Source organism: Bufo bufo, chromosome 5 (assembly GCF_905171765.1).
Source record: "Bufo bufo chromosome 5, aBufBuf1.1, whole genome shotgun sequence".
Classification (NCBI taxonomy): domain Eukaryota; kingdom Metazoa; phylum Chordata; class Amphibia; order Anura; family Bufonidae; genus Bufo; species Bufo bufo.
This window is the reverse complement of record NC_053393.1, coordinates 25245684-25269279: the sequence shown is the minus strand read 5'-3', so window position 1 is coordinate 25269279 and position 23596 is coordinate 25245684. Positions and strand designations below refer to the sequence as shown.

The 23596-nt window shown below is 48.1% G+C and overlaps 1 protein-coding gene across 11 annotated transcripts in view; it reads right to left on the bottom strand.

Annotated features, from left to right (window-relative positions):
• Positions 1–3934: 3934 nt before the first annotated feature.
• Positions 3935–23596, bottom strand: part of PTK2 (protein tyrosine kinase 2) — a 163746-nt gene continuing 144084 nt past the window's right edge. For all 11 annotated transcript variants that reach the window (XM_040431652.1, XM_040431655.1, XM_040431654.1 and 8 more), the window contains 7 exons: positions 19024–19155; positions 16102–16164; positions 12701–12740; positions 12229–12335; positions 8218–8373; positions 8032–8112; positions 3935–4844 (listed from right to left, as the gene is read on the bottom strand). In XM_040431652.1, the coding sequence (XP_040287586.1) occupies positions 4632–4844; positions 8032–8112; positions 8218–8373; positions 12229–12335; positions 12701–12740; positions 16102–16164; positions 19024–19155 (792 nt within the window). In that variant the 3' untranslated portion in view covers positions 3935–4631. The remainder of the gene's footprint in view (positions 4845–8031; positions 8113–8217; positions 8374–12228; positions 12336–12700; positions 12741–16101; positions 16165–19023; positions 19156–23596) is intronic.

The following is a 23596-nucleotide window of genomic DNA, read 5'->3' as shown; positions in this document are numbered from 1 at the left end:
TACGGACGCGGCGATACCTAATATGTATACTTTTTTTTTATTTATGTAAGTTTTACAGAATGAGTTCATTTTTGAAAAAAAAAAAAATCATGTTTTAGTGTCTCCATAGTCTAAGAGCCATAGTTTTTTTCAGCTTTTGGGCGATTATCTTGAGTAGGGTCTCATTTTTTGCGGGATGAGATGACGGTTTGATTGGTACTATTTTGGCGTACATGCGACTTTTTTGATCACTTTTATTACTTTTTTTGGGAAGTAAGGTGGGCAAAATTTCAATTTTCTCATAGTTTTTATTTTTTTATTTTTATGGCGTTCACCGTGCGGGGAAAGTAACATGACCATTTTATAGATCAGGTCGTTACGGACGCGGCGATACCTAATATGTGTAGTTTATTTTATTTTTTTAATTTTTATTCAGTGATAAATGTTTTTTTTTTTATCTTAACTTTTTTCACTTTTTTTTACATTTTTGTGACCCAGACCCACTTGGTTCTTGAAGATCCAGTGGGTCTGGTGTCTGTATAATACAGTACAGAACAATATATATTGTTCTGTACTGTATTTTACTTACACTGAACAGATCTGTGCTTTTAGCACAGATCTGTTCAGCACCATGGACAGCAGGACGCCTGAGCAGGCGTCCTGTTGCCATGGGAACCCTCCCCGTCTGCTCAGAACTTCGCAGACGGGGAAGGGTAAGGACGGGGCTGAGGGGGGCTCTCTGGGGGCTCTCTCCCTCTCCATCGGGGGGGCTGCAAAGCCACAGCAGCCCCCCGATGGAGAGGGAGGGAGCTCCCTGACCGATGACAGTTAACTTTTTTCCATACAGCGGTCCGTACGGACCGCGGTATGGAAAGGGTTAAACGGCTGACATCTTCACAGATGTCAGCCGTTTATACCAGGGTGCCAGCAATGTGCTGGCACCCTGGTATACCCACTAGAAGCCAACGATCGTTCATGGGGAGGCGGGCGGGGGATCGCGATCCCGCCTGCCGCACCGCCCGCCTCCCGCAACGCCCCCACCGCCTGCGACACCCCCCCCCGCACCACCCTCCGGCATAAAATCGTGCAGGGGTGCAGGGGGGGGTGAAAAATAATGATTTTAGCCACTCTAAAGTTTCTGATCCCCGCGGTCAGGGACCGCGGCGATCAGAAACTGCAGAAAGCGCAGCAAACCGCAGGTCTGAATTGACCTGCGGTTTTCTGCGATCGCCGATACGGGGGGGTCAAATGACCCCCCCCTGCATTGTTACGGGATGCCGGCTGAATGATTTCAGCCGAAATCCCGTTCCGATTAACCCCTGCGGCGCCGGAGTTCCGATTTTAAGTCAGGACGTACCGGTACGTCCTCGGTCCTTAAGGACTCGGGAAATAGGGCGTACCGGTACGTCCTAGGTCCTTAAGGACTCGGGAAATAGGGCGTACCGGTACGTCCTAGGTCCTTAAGGGGTTAAACTCTGCTTTTTTTTAGTATAGGTTTGTTTGCCCCATGTTGAGTTGGCTTCCTTTGAGGGGATTTGATGTTGCCCATTTCTTGGGACATTATTTGTTTGTATGTTGCGTAACACACACATATATACACACACCCCTGTTTTAAAGGGATTCTGTCACCAAGTTTTGGGCTATAGAGATGCGGACATGCACGGCTAGATCGCCGCTAGCATGTCTGCAATATACCGGTCCTACAGGGCTGTGTGCTTTTATTTTCTTTAAAAAAAGGATTTTAGAGATATGTAAATTGTATTGTATGTGTCCAAGGGGCTGTACGAACCTTCCTGGTGCCCAGCCACGCCCGCCTGTGAAGGAGCCCAGCACCGCCTATGTCCTCCGAACCTCCTCCTTTCGTCATCGATAGATAGCCGTAATCTCGTGATGCGTGAGCTCGCGCAGTTCCTTCCCTGAGGCTGATGCCAGCACAGGGAAGGAAAACTATAGCGGCACGGCGCATGCGCGAGCTCACGCATCGCGAGATTACGGCTATCTATCGATGACGAAAGGAGGAGGTTCGGAGGACATAGGCGTTGCTGGGCTCCTTCACAGGCGGGCGTGGCTGGGCACCAGGAAGGTTAGTGAAGCCCCTTGGGCTCCTTACAAGACTAATTTACATATCTCTAAAAATCCTTTTTTAAAAGAAAATAAAAGCACACAGCCCTATAGGACCGGTATATTGCGGACATGCTAGCGGCGATCTCGCCGTGCATGTCCGTATCTCTATAGCCTAAAACCTGGTGACAGAATCCCTTTAAGCCTCATTCACACATCTGTGTTCAAATCCATGAAAGGTGGTCAGTGATGCCTCCTTGAAGATGTCCGTGATGGATCAGTGTCATCCATGTTCCACTGACATTGAACAGCTGAAAAATTATTTTCAAAGCACCTCTTCCTGATGATTAGGGATGAGCGAATCATCCGAAGTCGATTCACATAACACTTTGTTACAATACTGTACGGAGCGAGCGCCTTGTACTCTATTACAATGTTGAGACTTCGGGTAATAACTTCAAGATTAATTTCTACAGTTAAAAACCTTTTACCAAACTCTTTTTCGGTCAAGGACTGACACACACTTTGCAGAAGCAAAATGGAAGGACATTTTTAATGAAAATTATTTAGAAAGTTAATATTTGCATTTAAGAAGCAAATGAACAATAAAAAATAAATCAGTGCAAAGGCCTCCATAGCCTTTAATCCAAGTGGGTGCAACTTTTCATTGAAAGTGTTTTCTGGGGAGATGACTTTAATAAAAGTCCAGAAAGGGTAATACATTTTTTTAAAATAAATAATAATAATAATGCGCCACCCCTCACCGTCTTCACTTCTTAGTCCCAGAGGAAATGGCAGCTCAGCCAATCACTGGCTACAGACGGTCACCGCTCTCGGAGGGCAGTTCAAGCCATTTCATGTGCGCCACGCCGGGACCTAAAAGAGGAAATCGGTGGTGACCGCAGCAGCACTGAAACAGTGGTGGCACGGGATTTGTGCGGCTTATTTTTAACCCTTTCTGGCCCTTTAAAACAAACAATTGCAAGCACTGTACAGTGTAAGGGGTGTGCGGTCAGATTCTGTAACTTTTATCTCCAGACTCCCCTGCAGTCCGACGCTGTGCTCCCGAGCTCATAATGGAGAGGACTGACAGAGGAGTCCTCCCAATGATTTGTGGGAGCACAGCGTTGGACTGCAGGTGAGCATAATCGGACTGCGCCCCCCTTACACTGTACACCGCTTACTCTGGTTTTTGGGGGTTGGTTCTGAGCCGATACATTTCCTACCCTCCACAGCAGAGATATATTCCTACAAAATAAAGGCAAAAACGACACTTGCAACTTCCCGAAGCTTCACTGTAAGGCAGAAATTAGCTTATTTGGTAAAATTAATTTTTAAATAAAAGTGCCCGTGTCCCTACACATAAAACGTGATATTATGCATGTAAAAAATTCCTTAGTCGTCGACTAAACCCATATTCAAGAGAAAAAGGTCCTCAACGTTATATTCAAATCCTTTAATAACAGCATGATCTTTACACGTGGAAGGTCCCGTCTGCTCCGTCGTCCACGGAGCCTCGGAAAAAGTCCAATTTCGCTCTAATGATAAATAGACGAGCGGCGGCTGATTCTGCGACGCAACAGCTCTAAGAACCTGTACAAGGTCTGTATATTCTTCCTGAGAATAATTTATCTTCCCCCGAGAATCCCAAGGCAGGGGAACAGGGTTACACGAAAATAGAAACAGTTTCATAATTTATTTGGGTATTAAGGTTGTGACGTGAGGGGAAAAAAAAAAAAACAAAAAACAAAAAAAAAAAAAAAAAAAAAAACAAAAAAAAAACGCCCGTTTCCACCCTCCCCCCCTCAAAATTAAAACAGACGAGACAGTCGCGAGAGCTGAAAGCATGTGAACTGTTAGCACGGCCTTAAGATTTATTTATAAATTATATATATTTAATATAAAAAAATGGGATATATATATAATGGCTCTGGATCTCTCTACGCAAATGTCAGCAGCGTGCTTCATACATGGCTTACAAAAAAAAAAAAAAAACCCCACAACCTGGCACTTTATATTCCATGTGTGAAAGAAAATTATAAAAAAAACAACAAGTCTCACATTGCCTTCAAACATTACACACATCCGAAAAGAGGGAACGTAAAAACGCGACGAGATGGAACAATCCATTCGAAGTCTTTCAAAATATAGCTTTGTAGCATATTGTGACTTAACGGTAAGAAATAAAAAAAAAAAATTAAAAAAAATCTGAAGACGACAAAGAGATTCCAGTTGCACCAGCCATCATGGATCCACATGGACGCTGCGTGCTCTGCCCCCGCCCCCCACCCCCGATGGTTGGTATCACAGAGCCTCGCTCTCCGTCGCCACGCCCGATCTTGATCCTCTTTTCCTCTACTTGCTCCACGAGACGGACACTGGGGCCCAGGCCGGCCGCATCACATGTCCGGGAACTATTTTTTTGGGGGGGGTAAAGGATAAAACGTCACTTGGCACCGGCTGCCGATGACTAGCGCTGGAGGGGACGTCCGCCCGCTCATGACCAGAATCGCTGGTGGAAGGCTTAACGTAATCCCCAAAAGGAAAACACTTCAGACGGGAATATAACCAGAGTCTGGATGGTGGGATTTCTAGTGCGGCCTCGACTGTCCAATCATTTTTAGCCGGGCTTGGTCAATGACGTCTAGTAAGTTCTTGGCGTCCACGGCCAGCGCGTGCGCGGCAGTCAGCATCTGCTTCTTGTACTCCTGCTGGAGACTGGTCATGACGTACTGCTGCGCCAACTTCATCTTATTGATGAGCTCCGCCAGATCTGAATTCAGCAACTTCTGGGCCATTTCAATCTTTAAAAAGATAAAAGAAAATGCTGAAAACCTATTTACGTCTATTAACCTCTTAAAGGCAAAGCCAACTTTGGCCATAAAGGGGATGTCCAGGATTTTACACCTGATGGTCAGGAGTCCGAGACCCTGCACCTCCTCGGAATAGCTCCATCTAGACCAGGGATAGGCAAACTGCGGCTAACCAGCTGTTGTAAAACTACAACTCCCAGTATGCCCACAGTTATCAGCCTACAGCAGGGCATGATGGGATTTGTAGTTTTACAACAGCTGGAGAGCCGCAGTTTGCCTATCCCTGGTCTAGACAATGGACAGCATTGTGTAGCCCCAGTACGAAGCTGCTGACTGGTGGGCACGCAGGGTGTCAGACCCCTGCCGATCCGATAACGATGGCCTAGCCTGAGAATAGGCCTTCACTCACATGTCAGATGTAGTAGCTACTTGTATTGTTCATTACAACATTCTGGAGTATCTTTTCTTAGAACCTCTGTAGTATATTGTTCCTCTGTTACTCCTCCTGGAAATGTATGAGTAAACTGCCAAATGGGTATTAAGAGGGGTTGCCCGTAAAAGCTCTGACACAAGAAAATGGAGTTGACAGCATTTAGATTAACACCCGGTTTTCAATTTAGTCATACATTTTCAGGAGGAATAAAAGAGGAATGGCACAACAAAGAAATTATTTTTTTTTGTTGCTAAAATACAGGTGAAATTAGAAAAATTTGAATATTGTGTAAAAGTTCATTTATTTCAGTAATGCAACTTAAAAGGTGAAACTAACATATGAGACTCATTACAGGCAAAGTGAGAGATTTCAAGCCTTTATTTGTTATACTTTGGATGATTATGGCTTACAGCTTATGAAAACCCCAAATTCACAATCTCAGAAAATTAGAATATTACATGAAATCAATAAAAAAAAGGATGTTAAATAGAAAAATGTAGGACCTATGAAAAGTCTAATCATGCATATGTGCTCAGTACTTGGTTCGGGCTCCTCAGTGCGGCGTGGCATGGATGCTATCAGCCTATGGCACTGCTGAGGTGTTATGGAAGACCAGGATGCTTCAGCTCTTCTGCATTGTTCGGTCTCATGTCTCTCATCTTTCTCCATTAGGTCAGGCGAGTTTGCTGGCCAATCAAGCACAGTAATCCCATGGTCATTGAACCAGGTTTTGGTACTTTTGGCAGTGCGGGCAGGTGCCAAGTCCTTCTGGAGAATGAAGTCACCATCTCCATAAAGCTCGTCTGCGGAAGGAAGCATGAAGTGCTCCAAACTCTCCTGGTAGACGGACCAACACCAGCAGATGACGTGGCTCCCCAAATCAACACAGACTTTGGAAACTTCACATTGGACTTCAAGCATCTTGCATTGTGCGCCTCTCCATTCTTCCTCCAGACTCTGGGTCCTTGGTTTCCAAATGGGATGCAAAAGTTGCTCTCATCAGAAAAGAGGACTTTGGACCACTAAGCAACAGAGCAGTTCTTTTTTTCTTTAGCCCAGGTAAGACGCTTCTGACGTTGTTTGTTGTTCAGGAGAGGCTTGACAAGAGGAATACGACATCTGAAGCCCATGTCCAGAATCCGTCTGTGTGTGGTGGCTCTTGATGCACTAACTCCAGCCTCAGTCCACTCCTTGTGAAAGTCCCCAACACTTGTGAATGGCCTTTTCCTGACAATCCTCTCCAGGCTGCGGTCATCCCCGCTGCTTGTGCACCTTTGTCTTCCACCCTTGTCCCTTCCACATAACTTTCTATTAATGTGCTTTGATACAGCACTTTGGGAACATCCAACTTCTTTTGCAATTACCTTTTGAGGCATTTCCTCCTTATTGAGGGTGTCAAAGATGGTTTTCTGCACAACTGTCAGCAGTCTTTCCCATGATTGTGATTCCTACTGAACCAGACAGAGAGACAGTTTAAAGGCTCAGGAACCCTCTGCAGGTGTTATGGATTAATTAGCTGACTAAAGTGTGACACTTTGAGCCTAGAATATTGAACCTTTTCACAATATGAATTCAGATTGTGAATTTAGGGTTCCCATAAGCTGTAATCTTCCAAATGATGACAAATAAAGGCTTGAAATCTCTCGCTTTGCCTGTAATGAGTCTCATATGTTAGTTTCACCTTTTTAAGTTGCATTACTGAAATAAATGAACTTTTGCACAATATTCAAATTTTTCAAGTTTCACCAGTAGACACTTCAGGAGAGGTGACATCCTTTTTAGAGGGGGGTTGTTGACAAATGGGGAACTTTTCTACAGACCCCATAGCGTAGCCTGATCCCTGCAGCTTCATTGCAGGCCCGGGGTCTCTCAGCGCAAGCATCCGATTTTTTGCTGGGTCATGCGAATGCTGTAGCTAATGAATGGCTGCATCGGTGATGTCACTCATGCATTATGTCACTGAGTCACGTGACACATGGGTGACCACTGTGGTCAGTCATTGGCTGCAGCAGTTATATAACCGGGCATCAAACTGAATGCCGATTCAAGGAGACCTGGGACCTGCCGAGCCGGCGGGGCAGTGATGGAGCTGGAATGCAGCAGCAGGGACCAGGTTTAAGTATGATTACCACCAGAGGTCTGGCCACGCTGCGGGGTCTGTAGAAAAGGTCCTTATTTGTAAAGAATCCCTTTAAGGAAGGAGGTCATTTTTACATTTATTCCTCTCCCTTCCTATATTGATCACAGCCCTAAGGGTATTTTACAAATCAGCACACCCAAGTGTTTGCTCCAGTTTCACCCATGTGTGCAGGAGGGCAGGTGTCAATTACCGTGCCCCCCGAAAACCACTACTCCGAACCCTTATACTAGAGATGAGCGAATTTCCGCTTATGAAACTTGTTTACTGGTAAAAGCAGAATCACGTTATAGATTCCGTTACCACGGACCATGACGCAGTTCTATGACGGAATGCCTTTAGAGACATTCCGTTATTCCTTCCGTCATAATAGAAGTCTATGGGCTGCAAAATGGACCAGTCCCGTTTCCGTTATGCAGGGGAGTCCTCTAAAAGCATTCCGTCATAGAATTACGTTCTGGTCCGTGGTCACGGAATCCATAAGGTAATTTTGCTTTTACCAGTAAACAAAACGCAAACAAATTTCTAAATATGAAATTCGCTCATCTCTGCTTTATACAGATGCTTCCAAACACCCCAAATTACGGGTGCGATAGTGCGACACTTACCTCTCTGTGCGTGCTGGCTGGAAGAACAGGAATGGTCTCGTCGACAGTCGCTAATAACGTCCTCAAGGCTAAACCGACCCCCTGCGAAGCGGCGGACACACATTATAACGTTATTACGTCCCGTGCCAGGACATGTGATAGTTGTACATGTACCGAACCTACAGAGCCGAGATCTTCTGTACTTACCTTCACCATTGGGACGTACTCCTCTGGAGGTGCCGGCTGGATCCTACTTGACATTTCAATCACAGCTTTCACCAAACCAGTCACGTTTTCGTACACCTTGTCGTTGGTGCGGTCCAGGTTAGCAGTTGGGGGAGGGCTGATTTCCTGCGGCTGAATCTAAAAAAAAAAAAGACATAAAATGACGTAAGAAACAGTAAAAATACACAGTCCAAAAAAATTCACTAAACACAACATTAAAAACACACAGTAACCACTAGGTGGCGCTATGAATTCAAAAACTACAGGTTCAGCTACATGGCCAAAAATATGTGGACAGCGCTTAGGGTTAACCGTTTCCATTCCAACCCCTGGCAACAGCCTCCGGGCCCCGCTGAACATGAGAGCAGGTGGGTGGTGGACCTTTCCTGGGGCCACCTTCATAAGTCCGTTTGTAAATTTCTGCCCTGCAAGCACATGGAAGCATCTAGAAGAAACCACTGCTCGCCCACAAACACAGAGAATGGGACCACCAAGGACAGAAGGTGGCACCGGTTTGTTCTTGGATCCCACACTCAGGGATTGAGGCTTTCATAACTGAGCAGCTGCAAATACACCTGGGTCAGTCTGCACAATGTCAGGTGGCAGCTGAGGTTCAGTAAAGCCACCAGCACTATACTCTTTCACCATCAGTGAATTCTAGGAGGACACATCTTACATGGTTTTATGGTCTGGCTGCTACAGAATCATCTCCTTGGGAAAGACACTTTTTTTGCCCCGAGCCCAAAGTGAGGTTCGCAAAAATGGTTTGGTGTGGGATGAACATCCCCTTAAAGGGAATTGGTCATCCAAAGTTTTGTCTGACAGTTAAACCTTGATAGTAACACATCTCCTTTTTTTCTAATCTGTTTTTATTTTCTGCAGATTTATTTATTCTCTTTCCTGAACATGAATATGGGGGCAGCCATCTTGCCCGAACTGCCCTTAACAGCATTTAATGAATTGCTTTACGGCAGCCCCATGGCCCATAGACACAATGGGCAGGAGGGAACCCTTTTGACTTCTTTGGGAGAATTTTCTCGGCATGCTCTGTGCAGAGGTCATTGTACAAGGAAAGAATAGATAAGCTCTGACAATCACCTATTGTGAATGGTGGATCCTGTCTTATCTATACACAGAGGTGGTATCATTACAGGCAGGATTAGAATGACAGATAAGCAGATAACTGCAGTTATGTGATCTGTACAGACAGACACCAAGAAGTGGCGCCTACTATTAGGCTTAGGGACCAGTGCGAGTACTGCAGGAGTCTATGGTTTTTGTTTAAATATAGATAGTAACATGGAAAATTAAAAATATAAAAAATTCTTTGAAAATATGTTTGGCATAAAAAAACTAAACAATTTAAACAATAGGTTATTTTCTTATGACACGTTCTTTTTAATATGTTTAATTAGAAAGAACTGGAGCAGTGACAGAGCTTCGACCTCGAGACTCAGCATCTGAACTGCGGCCATGTCCGAAAACCTTCTGAGAAGAAGGTACCAGCAAGGGAAGTCCATGGGTTATGACTGAGAGGCACGTATGGGCCTGGTGCCAGGGGTGCACATACTTTTGGCCGTGTGTACATAGAGAGAAGACGACTTGTTAGACAACAGCATTAGAGTGTGGGCAGGGATACGAGGAGGGGGCTGTGGTTTGGCACACGGTCGGCTCTTTGTGGTGGTTACCCGCGCCGTTACTAGGCACATCTGACACGAGGACTCTCTATGTGATGAGAGTGCTTAATGCAAACACAGAGAGAACAGAGTGTCCCCAAAAACAGAGGTGGGGGAGGGGGTCTCCAGGGGAAAAAAGCACCAACATAAAAGAATTAGCGACTAAAGTAGTGAAGAACATACAAAAAAAAAAACATGCGACTCCTATGTGACCCCAGCTTTCCGAGCCCCTAATATTGAACCAATTGGCAAACACACAGACACAAACACAAAGTGCTTACCCGCCACGGCTAAGGTCGAGCAGTGAGGGGAGAGGGTTAATAAAGATTTACCAGAGCAAAATAAAAAAAATAAAAAAACGGGGAAAAAAAACAACAAAAACAGGAAATTAATAAATGCAGCGGAGCGAGCCATGCAGAATCAGAGGATCTCCTCATATACTCGCAGCTCATGCAGCCGTACACGCCATGCAACGCAAAGCAAACCCTAATCTCTTCTGTAACCCCCCCTCCCCCCAGACGTGTGCGTCCAGATCCGTTAAATGCAGACTCTACATCTCTACCGACCATCAGTGCCCAAAGTGCGACCCAGACTATTCATTCCTGGTTCCTGAACACACGCAGCCCAGCTGCCATTGGGTCATGCACACTCTGTGGTTTTGTGCCGGCCCGCCAGGATCCCGCCTATAATCAACCGCGCGGAGTGGGGAAAAACCTCGGAATCCATGAGACACAGAAGTTTCCATGGAAAATCACTGCCGTCTCCAGAGGTTACAGATCTGACAAATGCGTCAGAAACTAATAATAGAGACCTCAGTGCCCAGCTGCTCCACGTCCGGGGCTAAACCTCAGCCAGGGGGCGCTATGGGAGGCGCGAATATCAGTGCATTACCGTAGAGTCCCTACAGCAACAGCGCGTCGTCGCCCAGTACCCCCGAGCGACAGCGCGTCGTCGCCCCGAACGACAGCGCGTCGCCGCCCCGAACCCCCGAGCGACAGCGCCCCGAGCGACAGCGCGTCGTCGCCCCGAACCCCCGAGCGACAGCGCGGCGTCGCCCGAACCCCCGAGCGACAGCGCGGCGTCGCCCGAACCCCCGAGCGACAGCACGGCGTCGCCCGAACCCCCGAGCGACAGCACGGCGTCGCCCCGAACCCCCGAGCGACAGCACGGCGTCGCCCCCGAACCCCCCGAGCGACAGCACGGCGTCGCCCCGAACCCCCGAGCGACAGCGCGTCGTCGTCCCCGAACCCCCGAGCGACAGCGCGTCGTCGTCCCGAACCTCCGAGTGACATTCTCTTCTCCCCCCAAATGTCAGCATGCATCTTGTAGTAGCGTTCTGTATCTTACACCATCTCATTACAGGTGCACAGTCCTGGGTCCCTTAAAGGGGTTGTCCAGGTTCAGAGCTGAACCCGGACATAACCTCCATTTTCACCCCAGCAGCCGCCCTGAATTGCGCATCGGAGCAGTTCATGCTCCGATGCTCTCCTTTGCCCTGCGCTAAATCATGCAGGGCAAAGGCATTGTTAGGAGTTCCGGTGACGTACCGGGGCTCTCCATAAGGCTGCCAGGAAGGGCCGGTGACGTCACCGGTACTGATGGCCGAGCTTTAGCGCTGCCCTAGCCAGTAAAACGGCTAGGGAAGCGCTAAAGCCCGCCCATCAGAGCCGGTGACGTCACCGAACACACTGCACGGCAGTGTGTTATGATTAACAAAATAGCCCGTGCCCTGCGCGATTTACCTCCGATGCTAACCTCAGGGGGGCTGCCTGGGTGAAAATAAGGGTATGTCCGGGATCAGCTCTGAACCCGGACAACCCCTTTAAAGACATCACTCACCACAGTGCACTGAAGGTAGGTGGCACCCGTGGCCGTCTAGCTGTTGGCATAAGCTGCACCTACTAACAGGCTCCTATCCAAAGTAACTGGGGGGGAAAACCACTGAAACTTACCCTGCCATTAATACCAACATGTATCAAAACCAGAGCTGTGGGGGCACCCTCCTCCTCCCAGGACCCCAGTCTCCCCTCGGGCAGCTATATGGATTACATGGAGACATTGTGCTATGTGTCTCCTCACCTCTGCGCCTCCTCCCCTCTCACAGACATGCCCCCTCCTCGATGTTTCACACATACTATGATTTACGCAATAAGCCCTTTACTCATCTGCAGTCACTGCGCAGGAACATCACTGTTCACAGCCTCGGGCAGCTGCCACATATCAGCAGGCCACACCATATCAGCTAACCCCACATTCATCTAGCGGGGACCCCCCCGCAGGTATCAGTACCATGGCCACCCAGATCTGGTCTCCTCACCTTTACTCCCTCATTGTAGCTGTCCCCTGCGCTGTTCAGCCCGGCCAGGTTACTGAGGTGACTGGGGGCTCCCGGGCGAGGGGGTTTCTTTGGTGGAGCCGAATGATCTGAAAATAGATGAGAATACAACGTCACGTCCATGAGGAACCTGCCCTGGAGGAGATGTTCAGGTGTCCTGCAGAGGAAGGTCTAAGGTCTTCCTGGGGGTAATCCTGGCCTGCAAGGCCGACCTGGGCTATATCACAATCCCTCCAGTGAGGAGCCGCTTCCCCATTAATATTCACTCATCATTTATCACAGTCGTCCCAAACAGTAACCGCAACGTTCACAGAAACCTCCAAAAAGGTTCTTCTTGGAAAACCCCTTTAAATCTATCCTGTCCTTGGAGGCTGGGGGGCATGAGCAGCGTCACGGATACATTTGCTACCTTGCATGGGTACACTCCTGGCACAGAGGTGCCCACATGGCTCACCTGGCTTTCCAACGGGCTGATAGATGTGCTGGTTTCCAGCCTGCAAAAGGAGAGAAAACAATTTATATCTTTGCCATTGACGCAGCAGGAACAGAGCGCTGGAAGCAGAGGAGGAGGAGGAGGCGTCGAGATGTAGGAGCCAGGAATGAACATGGAACTTTAAGGGCTCCAGTAATGGATGGAATCTCTCCAGAAAGGGGGATCTTATTCTTAACTATTGCAGTTCTCAAACTGACCACCAGAGGTCAGCACAAGTGACTGCACCAATAAAGACATGTCCTTTTACAGCCTGCTGCAAAATGCATCATCATCTCAAGGTTTGGTGGAATGAGAATAAGGTCTTCTGGAGATTTCCACTAACTAAACCATTTAGTGGCATTAAAGGGGGTTCTCCTATCATAAGCTAGGATATGCTCTAATTTCTTGATCGTGGTGGTCCAAGAGTAGGGTCACCCCCCCACTGATCCTCAAAATGAAGGGGCTGCAGTGCTACTTAAAGGGGGTGTCCAAGTGATGGTTTGTCCTAGCGATGTGCCATCTCGTCTTATGATGGCCACCCTCACAATCTTGACCCCCGTCTCATTATTCAGGGTCAGCTTCACAATATGGACCCCCATCTACGGATATAGGGTAACCCTTACAATCTGGACCCCCATCTCATGTTTTAGGGTCATCCTCACAATCTGGACCCCCATCTCATGATTCAGGGTCACCCTCACAATCTTGACCCCCGTCTCACAATTCAGGGTCTTGCTGACTCCTGGTAAATGTTCCCGACGTGTAGTTATCTAAATTGCTGAAGATATTTTTTCTTTCTGGGTATTTTTTCCCCGGTGACCCGCAGAGGGTTAACGCACAGTTATCACAGTCCCACTGACTACATAAATATCTTGTTAATTGGCGATTCACCAGACGACCATTTTCAAAAGATTCCAGCTTGGGGATAAACAATGAGATTACGGGAAAATACAGGAAAATTTTAGGGAAATAAAAACAAGTATAAATAAAGGAAAGGCCGACCTCTCCCCCCAGAGAAACCTCCCCCGCTCCCATCACGTTTCATTTTTGGAATCCACTTCTGAGTTGTGAAATAAAGAGCGCGCCATCAACACTTACTGGGGGGGGGGGTAGAGTGCGTCACGGGGCAGACACGGGGACACAACGTTCTCATTGGGAATCCAAAAAATTAAACGAGGACGAGGAAACGGTTTTAAATGGTGAAATTGAAAAGAGAAAAAACTAGGAAAAAAAATAAACCTTCAAAAATATTACACTATATGCTCTCTTTGCATTTCTAATCCTCACCACTCTCAACCTCTGCTAGCTGTCAGTGAATAGCAACATTATTTCCCTTTCTACAGGCGTCTGACCCAGTCTTGCTCATACAACTGCCCGTCCATCACCATGGAGACAGATCGGTCTGCACAGGAGCTGCATGCACAAAACAATAGGTTTTTTTTTTTTTGGAGAATTGCTTCATTTCTGACGCACTGTGAGGCGGACGCGCGGCGCTCCAGCTGCCGGTCTTCATGCTCCTCCGTTTACTTGCTTTCACCCTGAACCCTGTGAAATATGAAGTGCAATCCAGGAGAAATGTGCTTTGGCTGCAGCAGTGACAAGATCGCAGCTCTGAGGCTGGAGAATCTTACTCTGGGATGGGAAGGAGAAGACAAGGAGGGGGGGGGGGGGGTGGAATTTAGCGGCTGTCGTCTTATCTAAACCTTGGATTACTCCGGCTTTCCTTTCATGGACTTCCAACCACAGGCATCCGAGCGTTCCTCACCCCGGGGAGCAGGAGGTCGAGCGTTCCCTGGGATGAGGAAGGAATCCAGAGCAGAGCTAAATATGTGCCGGTCCCCGTCCATGAGGGCAGGGCACTGCAAGAACGCACGACTGCAATTCCTACATATCTGCTCCTCGGAAAGCTGGGTGAGAGGTGGGACGCTCCATGGGTGACAGGTTCCCTCTTTATGACTGTCACCCATCTTTCCAACACTCCAGAAAGGCAGTGGCCTCCTCATGCACTCGCCCCACCATCAAATCCCGTATTGCTGCAGACTTGCTGGGAGTTTAGGAAAGCTGGGTGAAAAGCGGAGTTCTCATGACAGCCTTGCAGAAGAACCGTCACCCATCTTTCCCACACTCATTAGCCATCCCCATACCGCTGTAGGAAAGCTGGGTGATGACAGCCCAGCTCCAGACTGGACACCCGTCTTTCCCACGTTCCCATCGACACCCACACGACAGCCTGGTACTCTGGTAAAGCTGGGTGACAGGCTGGATTTTCATACGGTTGAGTTACCCATCTTTCCCACACTCCTGATGGGCGATGTGTCTGCAGATTTGTGGTCAGAAGCAGTAACAGAGGTCCTATTTTTTTGTATTTAAAGGAGAAACGTCCTATAATTGCAGACCCGGCGCTGCGCAGCAATAGACGTGTGGTGGATGCGGCTGCGCTGACCGATTGCGACACTTACAGTTTCTACGGCAACAGATCCATTCACTTAGAAGATTTTTTTTAAATGCAGCAAATTATCTCTGGATCCGCGCAGCATTCCTGGCGACTACAACTCCCATAATTAGGAAGAGAGCGCCCCCTGTTATCTGCAGAGCATCGCCCCTTCCTCTAATCTTTGCAGAATCTCACACTCCTCACATGAGGTCAGATATCAGAGGCGCCTAGAACCTCGCACCTCCAACAAAAAGGGAAAAAATACAAGTCACCACCCAAGAAACCACATAGCAACACCTTCAGCCCCCACCTACCCACGTGCACAACACAGATGAAGCTGAGCCGAAGCCATTAATAGAGGTTGTCTGACAACCCTTCCTTTCCAAGAACTCTGCTTGCCATCAACTAACGGAAGCAGATCTCAAACTTCTCTCATTACAGTTACATCCGGACAATCGGCAGCATCTCTCCTGGCCTGATAGTTTGCTACAATGTATCGGTGCACGTAGAAATGTACCAGTCCAGATTCACAGAGATGGCCTACGCTGGAAACAACTGAACCAAACCCTCAGATGTATCCGGTCAGGACAGGCTTTCAGCCTCTGCATGTAAACAAGATTGCTCACATTCACTGACAGCCAGCAGAGATCAGGTTAAAGGGTAAAGAACGGACGCAAAAAAAAATAAAAAATTTGAAAAGTTGCAAAACTTTTCTTTACACTTTCAGCCTACAGATGTCAACAGCACCGTTCCGCATTCACCGACATCAAGCAGAGATCTTGAGAACAGCGAGAAATTATAACAAGTGCACTAGAAATTTGGAGACCTATCCTTAAACAGTGATTAACCCTTCAGTTATACGAGTCTGGAGGACCCCTTTAATTTGCAACCTCCAGGATGTCGGAGCCACATCGATCCGTACACATGCTGCGAGGACGCGGACACTTACCGGACACTGTATGCTCCCGTCTACGTGCTCTATGCTTCCTCGGGAAAGCCGGACATCAGGCTTCTGAAGGAAAATTAAAAAAAACATAAAAAACAAAAACATAAAAAACCTGCTAAATTCAAAAGCAGAAGAAAAAAAATTCCACTGCTCCGTAAACGGCTCTGTAAGAAAAACAAGCGAACTGTTCCCCAGAGGCATTAACCCCTACCATTCTGCCCACACAGCACTTGAAGACTTGCATGGCGAGCGGAGGATCTGCTTCTGGAGACGGCAGGCGAGCGGCAGCATTAATCCCAGTTTCCTGCTGTGCTCTCGTCTTGGCTGCAGCCGCCGGACTGGAAGCGGGGCCAATTACTCAATGGTTTTAGCATTGCATAAGGAGGGAGGATATGATACAGGAAGAGCGAGGGGAGCAGCGGCTGCACAGATCATCATCCGGGGCCCGCCGTGCCTGGGGTGACAGGAGAGGGTCCGTACATCGGGGCGATGCGTGCTTCATGCTTCCTGAGACGTGAGTCACCCCCCCCCCCCCCCGAGAAACGACATGTCAACAGGTAGAGGCATTTACTGGGAGGTGATGTGTGCCGCCCCCTGCCCACAGGAATGCACCAGGTGCACAGATATGGCGCTCTACGGCACCTGCACAGTTAAAGGGGCAGTAACCACCTGCACGGCCGCCTAGTAATAGGCGTCATATAAAAGGGGCAGTAACCAGCTGCGCGTCCGCCTAGTAATAGGTGCCATTTAAAGGGGCAGTAACCACCTGCGCGTCCGCCTAGTAATAGGTGCCATTTAAAGGGGCAGTAACCACCTGCGCGTCCGCCTAGTAATAGGTGCCATTTAAAGGGGCAGTAACCACCTGCACGGCCTCCTAGTAATTAGGCGCCATTTAAAGGGGGCAGTAACCACCTGCGCGTCCGCCTAGTAATAGGTGCCATTTAAAGGGGCAGTAACCACCTGCACGGCCTCCTAGTAATAGGCGCCATTTAAAGGGGCAGTAACCACCTGCGCGTCCGCCTAGTAATAGGTGCCATTTAAAGGGGCAGTAACCACCTGCACGGCCTCCTAGTAATAGGCGCCATTTAAAGGGGCAGTAACCACCTGCGCGTCCGCCTAATAGGTGCCATTTAAAGGGGCAGTAACCACCTGCACAGCCACCTAGTAATAGGTGCCATTTAAAGGGGCAGTAACCACCTGCACAGCCACCTAGTAATAGGTGCCATTTAAATGGGCAGTAACCACCTGCACGGCCTCCTAGTAATAGGTGCCATTTAAAGGGGCAGTAACCACTGGCTCAGTCCGAGACACAGGAGTCGTGACCTTTCACACCTTAGATTTCGCAGCTGACATGAGGTTTCGGCCATCACCTCCTCCCCCGCTGGGTCTCCCTGCACCTTTAGCATAACAAGTTGGTGGAAACATTTGTTACAAGGTGCGAAAGTTACAAAATAAGGCAAATTCACAAAAACGACAATCATGGCGTAACACACATAACGCAACGTGTGGGGCAGATTAGACATTTCTCTCCTCTGCCTCCTCATGGCTGGGGCACACACCCTACAGACTCTACAGCTTGTTACATACACATTTAACATTTTCAGGATCTATGCTAGCTGTCAGTGAATGGATATATTGTGACAAAACTTGTCTTTGCTTAATCCCACCTTAAGTTAGTTTGGGAAAGAGACCTCTAACGAACTTGAAGAGACCCGCAGCTGTGTGAAGAGATGATCAAAACCGGCATTCAGTGACAGCAAGCAGAGATCTTGGAGGGTAAAGAATAAACAGAGTATATGGGAAAGGTGTAGAACTTTTAAGTACTTGTGCTGCGTTTCAAGGGCAGCCGCTCGAGGGTCGTCTGTGCCACCTTTTATGTCAGCGCTTCTGAAGACGGCGGTGGCGCTGTGCGCGCAGGAATCCAGATGTGCAGACTAAGCCTCAGGCATGGAGGAACTGAACAGTAACACATACAGCTGGTCTCCGATTGTTAAAGGGGTTTTCCAGGTTCCTGATATTGATAACATATCCTCAGGATAGGCCGATCAGTGGGGGGTCTGACACCCCGCACCCCCCTGATCAACTGTTCCCCGCAGCCTCTGGCATCAGAATTAGCGCTGTGAATGGAACAGGAAGCACAGCGCCGTTGACAGGGTAGTGGCCGTACAGGGTTACTGCAGCTCAGCTCATTTAATTATAAGGGAGCTGAGCTGCAGTACCCAGCACGGCCACTACACTGTGAACAGCGCTGTGCTTCCTGTTCCATTCACAGTGCTAGCTCCAGGTTTGGACACCGCAGGGAAAAGCTAGGTCGGTGGGGGTGCAGTAAGCCGATCAGATTGATGACCTAGTATACATACACACTGTTTTAAATTCACTATCAATAAAATGCATATTTGAGCCTGCTGGAAACAGCACATTAAGGGTCCATTCACACGACCATATGAATGGGTCCGCATCTGATTCGCAATTTTGCGGAATGGGTGCGGACCAATTTATTTCAACGTAGCATACCACACTTTTCTATACGTCTTTTGCAGGACAGAAAAGTGTATGTACATTTATTTATTTCAGGCACGCTCAACCTGTTGTAAAACTACAACTCCCACAATGCCCTGCTGTAGGCTGATACCTGTAGGCTGTTTGGGCATGCTGGGAGTTGTAGTTTTGCAACAGCTGGAGGGCCGCAGGTTGAGCGTGCCTAATTTATTTCATCTCTGGGGGCCTGATCTGAGGTCTGACCTAGGTGCGCTTTATTAAGTATGGACCCAAAACCGCGCCATTCAAAAACACAAAATACTACTTTACAAAAAAAAAAACAACCGTTCTGTTATAACGAGTGTTTGGATGGAGCTTCTTATTTAGATTTATGAATATCTGACATATAATACAGAATCTGAAGGACTGAAGAAGATGTAGAATTACCAGGAACCGCTCCTCTTTCTCTAGCCAGCGCTGATCTTCTTCCATCTCCTGCTGTTGTCTTATTAGATGTTCCTCCATTAAATGTGTCGGTAGAACCTGCCCCAAACACCTCATGTCCAGGGGTCCCGAGTCCTGTGTGCAGAGGTCACACAGTGACATACTGTACATATACATCCTCCGCACAATCACACAAAAACCCCTCGTCACCACTAATGCGCCTTTTTACTGATGTAAACAAAGTTGTTGTTTTTTTAAGCTAAAATGGTGCATTAAAAACTATAACTTGTCCTGCAAAAAAATAAGACCTCATACAAGTACATTGATGAAAACAAAACAAAAAAAGTTATAGCTCTTGGAATGCAATTATTTTTTTTAAATGTGTGTGGTCACTAAAGGGGTTAAGTCCTTAAAGGGGTCGTCTCACTTCAGCAAATGGCATTTATCATGTAGAGAAAGTTAATACAAGGCGCTTACTAATGTATTGTGATTCTCCATATTGTTCCCTTGCTGGCTGGATTCATTTTTTTCTATCACATTATACACTGCCCGTTTCCATGGTTATGACCACCCTGCAATCCATCAGTGGTGGTCGTGCTTGCACATTATAGGAAAAAGCACTGTTCTCTCTGGTGGCCAGAATCGCGCGTAGGCCGGTGCTTTTTCCTATAGTGTGCAAGCACGACCACCGCTGCTGCATTGCAGGGTGGTCACAACCCCTGGAAACGAGCCGTCTATAAAGTGATACTAAAAAGTGCACGTTGATTCATTTTTCTAACACCATTTAACTTACCACAGCTTGAACTGGGAAAAAAAAAAAAAAGGAAAAATTTGTGTTGGGTGAAAAAATAAAAATATGCAATACAGGTTTTTTGAATTTTGTTTTTACAGTGTTCACTATGTGCTAAAAACGACATGAGGGATGATTCTGCGGCTCAGTACGATTACGGCGATACCAAATAAAGTTTATGCCACTTTAATAAAAGAAACAATTTTTTTTGCATTGTCAAATTTTGACAGCCCTTGCTTTTTTATTTTTCTGTCTGCAGCTCTGTGTGAGGGCTCATTTTTATTGACAGTTATTTTTAACTTTTGGGGAGGGGGAGGGAGGGGGGGGGAGAATGTGGCCAAAAAAAAAAAAATTAGATTTTTTATTTTTTTTCTCTGTCACTGCTTTTAGATTTAATTATTTCAGACATTTTCTGATGTGGCGACACCAATAATGCTCATTTTATACTGTTTGTTTTAAAACTGAAAAAGGGGGGCGAAGAGAATTTTTAATATAGATTTTTTTTTTTTTTTTTATACATTTTAAATAGGCTTCCTGTTAAAGGGCTTCTGTCACCCCACTAAACGATTTTTTTTTTTTGTGTAAGCCATGGGTGTCAAACATGCGGCCCGCGGGCCGCATGCGGCCCGCAATGAATATCTTTGCGGCCCGGCAGTCTAGTATCTCTGAACATGAGCGCTGCTATCGGCGCGCTCATGTTCTCTCAGCAGCACGGGGAGAAGGAAGCTGTCCTCCCTCCCCCCTGTGCTGCTGCCGCTGCCACCAATGAGAAGAGAGGGGGGGAGGAGGGGCGGGCGCACTGCGCCACCAATGAGGAGGGAGGGGCGGGCGCACTGAGCCACCAATGATAGGACGGACTATTCCCATTTCCCACACAGAGCGGCGCCCAGCGATGTCTCAGCACTCACCATTAGTCCTGGGCGCCGCTCCGTTCGCCCGCAGTGCCCCATTACTGTCTCCTCTCCTGCTCCACATGCTGCTGATTACTATCGGAGCGATGGGAGGAGACATCAGCTTCACTAGTGGGCGTTCCTTCTCCCTGCGCTGTGATTGGACAGCGCTACAGCCAGGAAGAAGGAACGCCCACTAGTGAAGCTGATGTCTCCTCCCATCGCTCCGATAGTAATCAGCAGCATGTGGAGCAGGAGAGGAGACAGTAATGGAGCACTGCAGGCGAACGGAGCGGCGAACAGAACTAATGGTGAGTGCTGAGACATCGCTGGGCGCCGCTCTGTGTGGCCTGATAGTAAGAGTCAGTCTTTAACACAATACAGGAGGCGGGTGCCGGCAGCAGAATCGCATTGCCGGCACCCTGCCGCTGACAGGGAGCTGCGATCAGAGGCAGTTAACCCCTTAGGTGCCGCACCTGAGGGGTTAACTGCTGATCTGCCAGTACCAGCCTCCTGTATAAAGGGGAAATTTATCATTGGTGGTGCAGTGTGCCCCCCTCAACCCCCCATCCCATTAAAATCATTGGTGGCACAGTGCGCCAGCCCCTCTCAACCCCCCCAGTATTAAAATCATTGGTGGCAGTGGCCACAGGGACCTCTCCCCTCCCCCTCATTGGTGGTGCAGTGGCAGCTTCTGATCGGAGCCCCAGCTGTGTAAGCCTGGGGCTCCGATCAGTTACCATGGCAGCCAGGACGCTACAGAAGCCCTGGTTGCCATGGTAACATCCCTGAAGTCCTATTCACCCTAATAGAGCTGAATAGGACAAGGGATGAAAGATCCCAGGTTCTCGCCCCTAAGGCTACTTTCACACTTGCGTTCAGAGCGGATCCGTCTGAGACGGATCCGCTCATATAATGCAGACGGTGGATCCATTCAGAACGGATCCGTCTGCATTATATTGTAAAAAAAATTTTTTTTTTTTGATGCGGCCCACATAAACTTAAATTTTTTTTTTTTTTGGCCCATGTTAGCCTTTGAGTTTGACATGCTTGGTGTAAGCGATATATCTATACGTTATGTTATTAAAGGGACTCTGTCACCACTTTCTAACCCCCCCTTTTAAAAGTATTGTTCTCTCCATGGCGCCCCTGTGATTACAAAGGTGTTGTTATAACATAAATTCGCCGTCTCGTTTTGATAAAAATACCTTTTATCTAACCTGTCAATCTTGTGGATAAGGTGCCCAGGGCGTTTCTGAAAGTCTCAAGCTGCCGCCCGCCGCCGCCGCCGTTGGTGCCCAGCTCCTCCCCTGATCCTTTCAGCGCCGCCTGAATGTAAAGAAATCCGCCTCCGGCTCTCGCTCAGTGCCCCCTCCTCCTTTTCAAAGATCCCGCGCGTGCGCACAGGCCTGTGCCTGATGCGCCCGTGCGGACATTTAGAATCAGCCTCATTGAGCGAAGTGCGCATGCGCGCACTTCGCTTAACCTCCTCATAAGACGAGCACTGCAGCCAGCCACTCAGAGCCTGCCAAGCGCTGTATGGATCCGCAGGCTCTGAGTGGCTGGCTGCAGTGCTCGTCTTATGAGGAGGTTGAGCGAAGTGCGCGCATGCGCACTTCGCTCAATGAGGCTGATTCAAAATGTCCGCACGGGCGCATCAGGCACAGGCCTGTGCGCACGCGCGGGATCTTTGAAAAGGAGGAGGGGGCACTGAGCGAGAGACGGAGGCGGATTTTTTTACATTCAGGCGGCGCTGAAAGGATCAGGGGAGGAGCTGGGCACCAACGGCGGCGGGCGGCAGCTTCAGACACGCCCTGGGCACCTTATCCACAAGATTGACAGGTTAGATAAAAGGTATTTTTATCAAAACGAGACGGCGAATTTATGTTATAACAACACCTTTGTAATCACAAGGGCGCCATGGAGAGAACAATACTTTTAAAAGGGGGGGTTAGAAAGTGGTGACAGAGTCCCTTTAATCATTTTCATTCAGTAGATATGTCAAAAAACGTACTTTTATGATATGCTAATTACCTTTCTACCAGCAAGTAGGGCGTCTACTTGCTGGTAGCAGCCGCAAAAAAAACCGCCCCCTCCTCCTGTTGATTGACAGGGCCAGCTGCGATCTCCTCCTGCGGCCAGCCCTGTCAGCATTTCAAAAATCGCGTGCCTGTGTTGATTCGGCGCAGGCGCTCTGAGATAAGGAGGCTCACCTCCTCAGCACTCCCTCCGTGCGCCTGCGCCGATGACGTCACCGAAAGAGAAGACGTCATCGGCGCAGGTAATTAGCATATTATAAAAGTACGTTTTTTGACATATCTACTGAACGAAAATGAATAACAACATAACGTATAGATATATCGCAGGATAGGGATTATAAGTACACAAAAAAATAAATAAAAGAGTTTAGTGGGGTGACAGAAGCCCTTTAAGTCCTGACGCAGGCAGCTCACTATGATGGGCCTGGGAGCCTTCACAAGGCTGTAGGCTGCCATAGCAACCGTATGGAGCCCCAGAATTTTGCGGCGAGGGCTCAGATCAGTCTAACCACACAGATGCCGTAGTTGCTATTGACAGCAGCACCTTCGAAGGTAAATGACCGTGATCGGAGACATCACCGATCCCTGCCAGTCACTGTGCATTATACAGCCGGCACCTGCCGCACGCTAATAAGCTCCATAAAACCACTTAATGCATGTCATATACCGTTAAGGGGTTAAAGGGGTTGTCCACTATGGGTACTTTGCCCAGGATTCCCAGTGGTATCCACAATGGGAATTTCTGCAATCAGCTCAATACCAGAGAACCAGTCACACATCTGTGTGGTCATCCATTAGGGGCGGTGCTGTGACAACCTTTCCTTCACTCTCATTGGCCGGCTCCATTATCAGCCGAG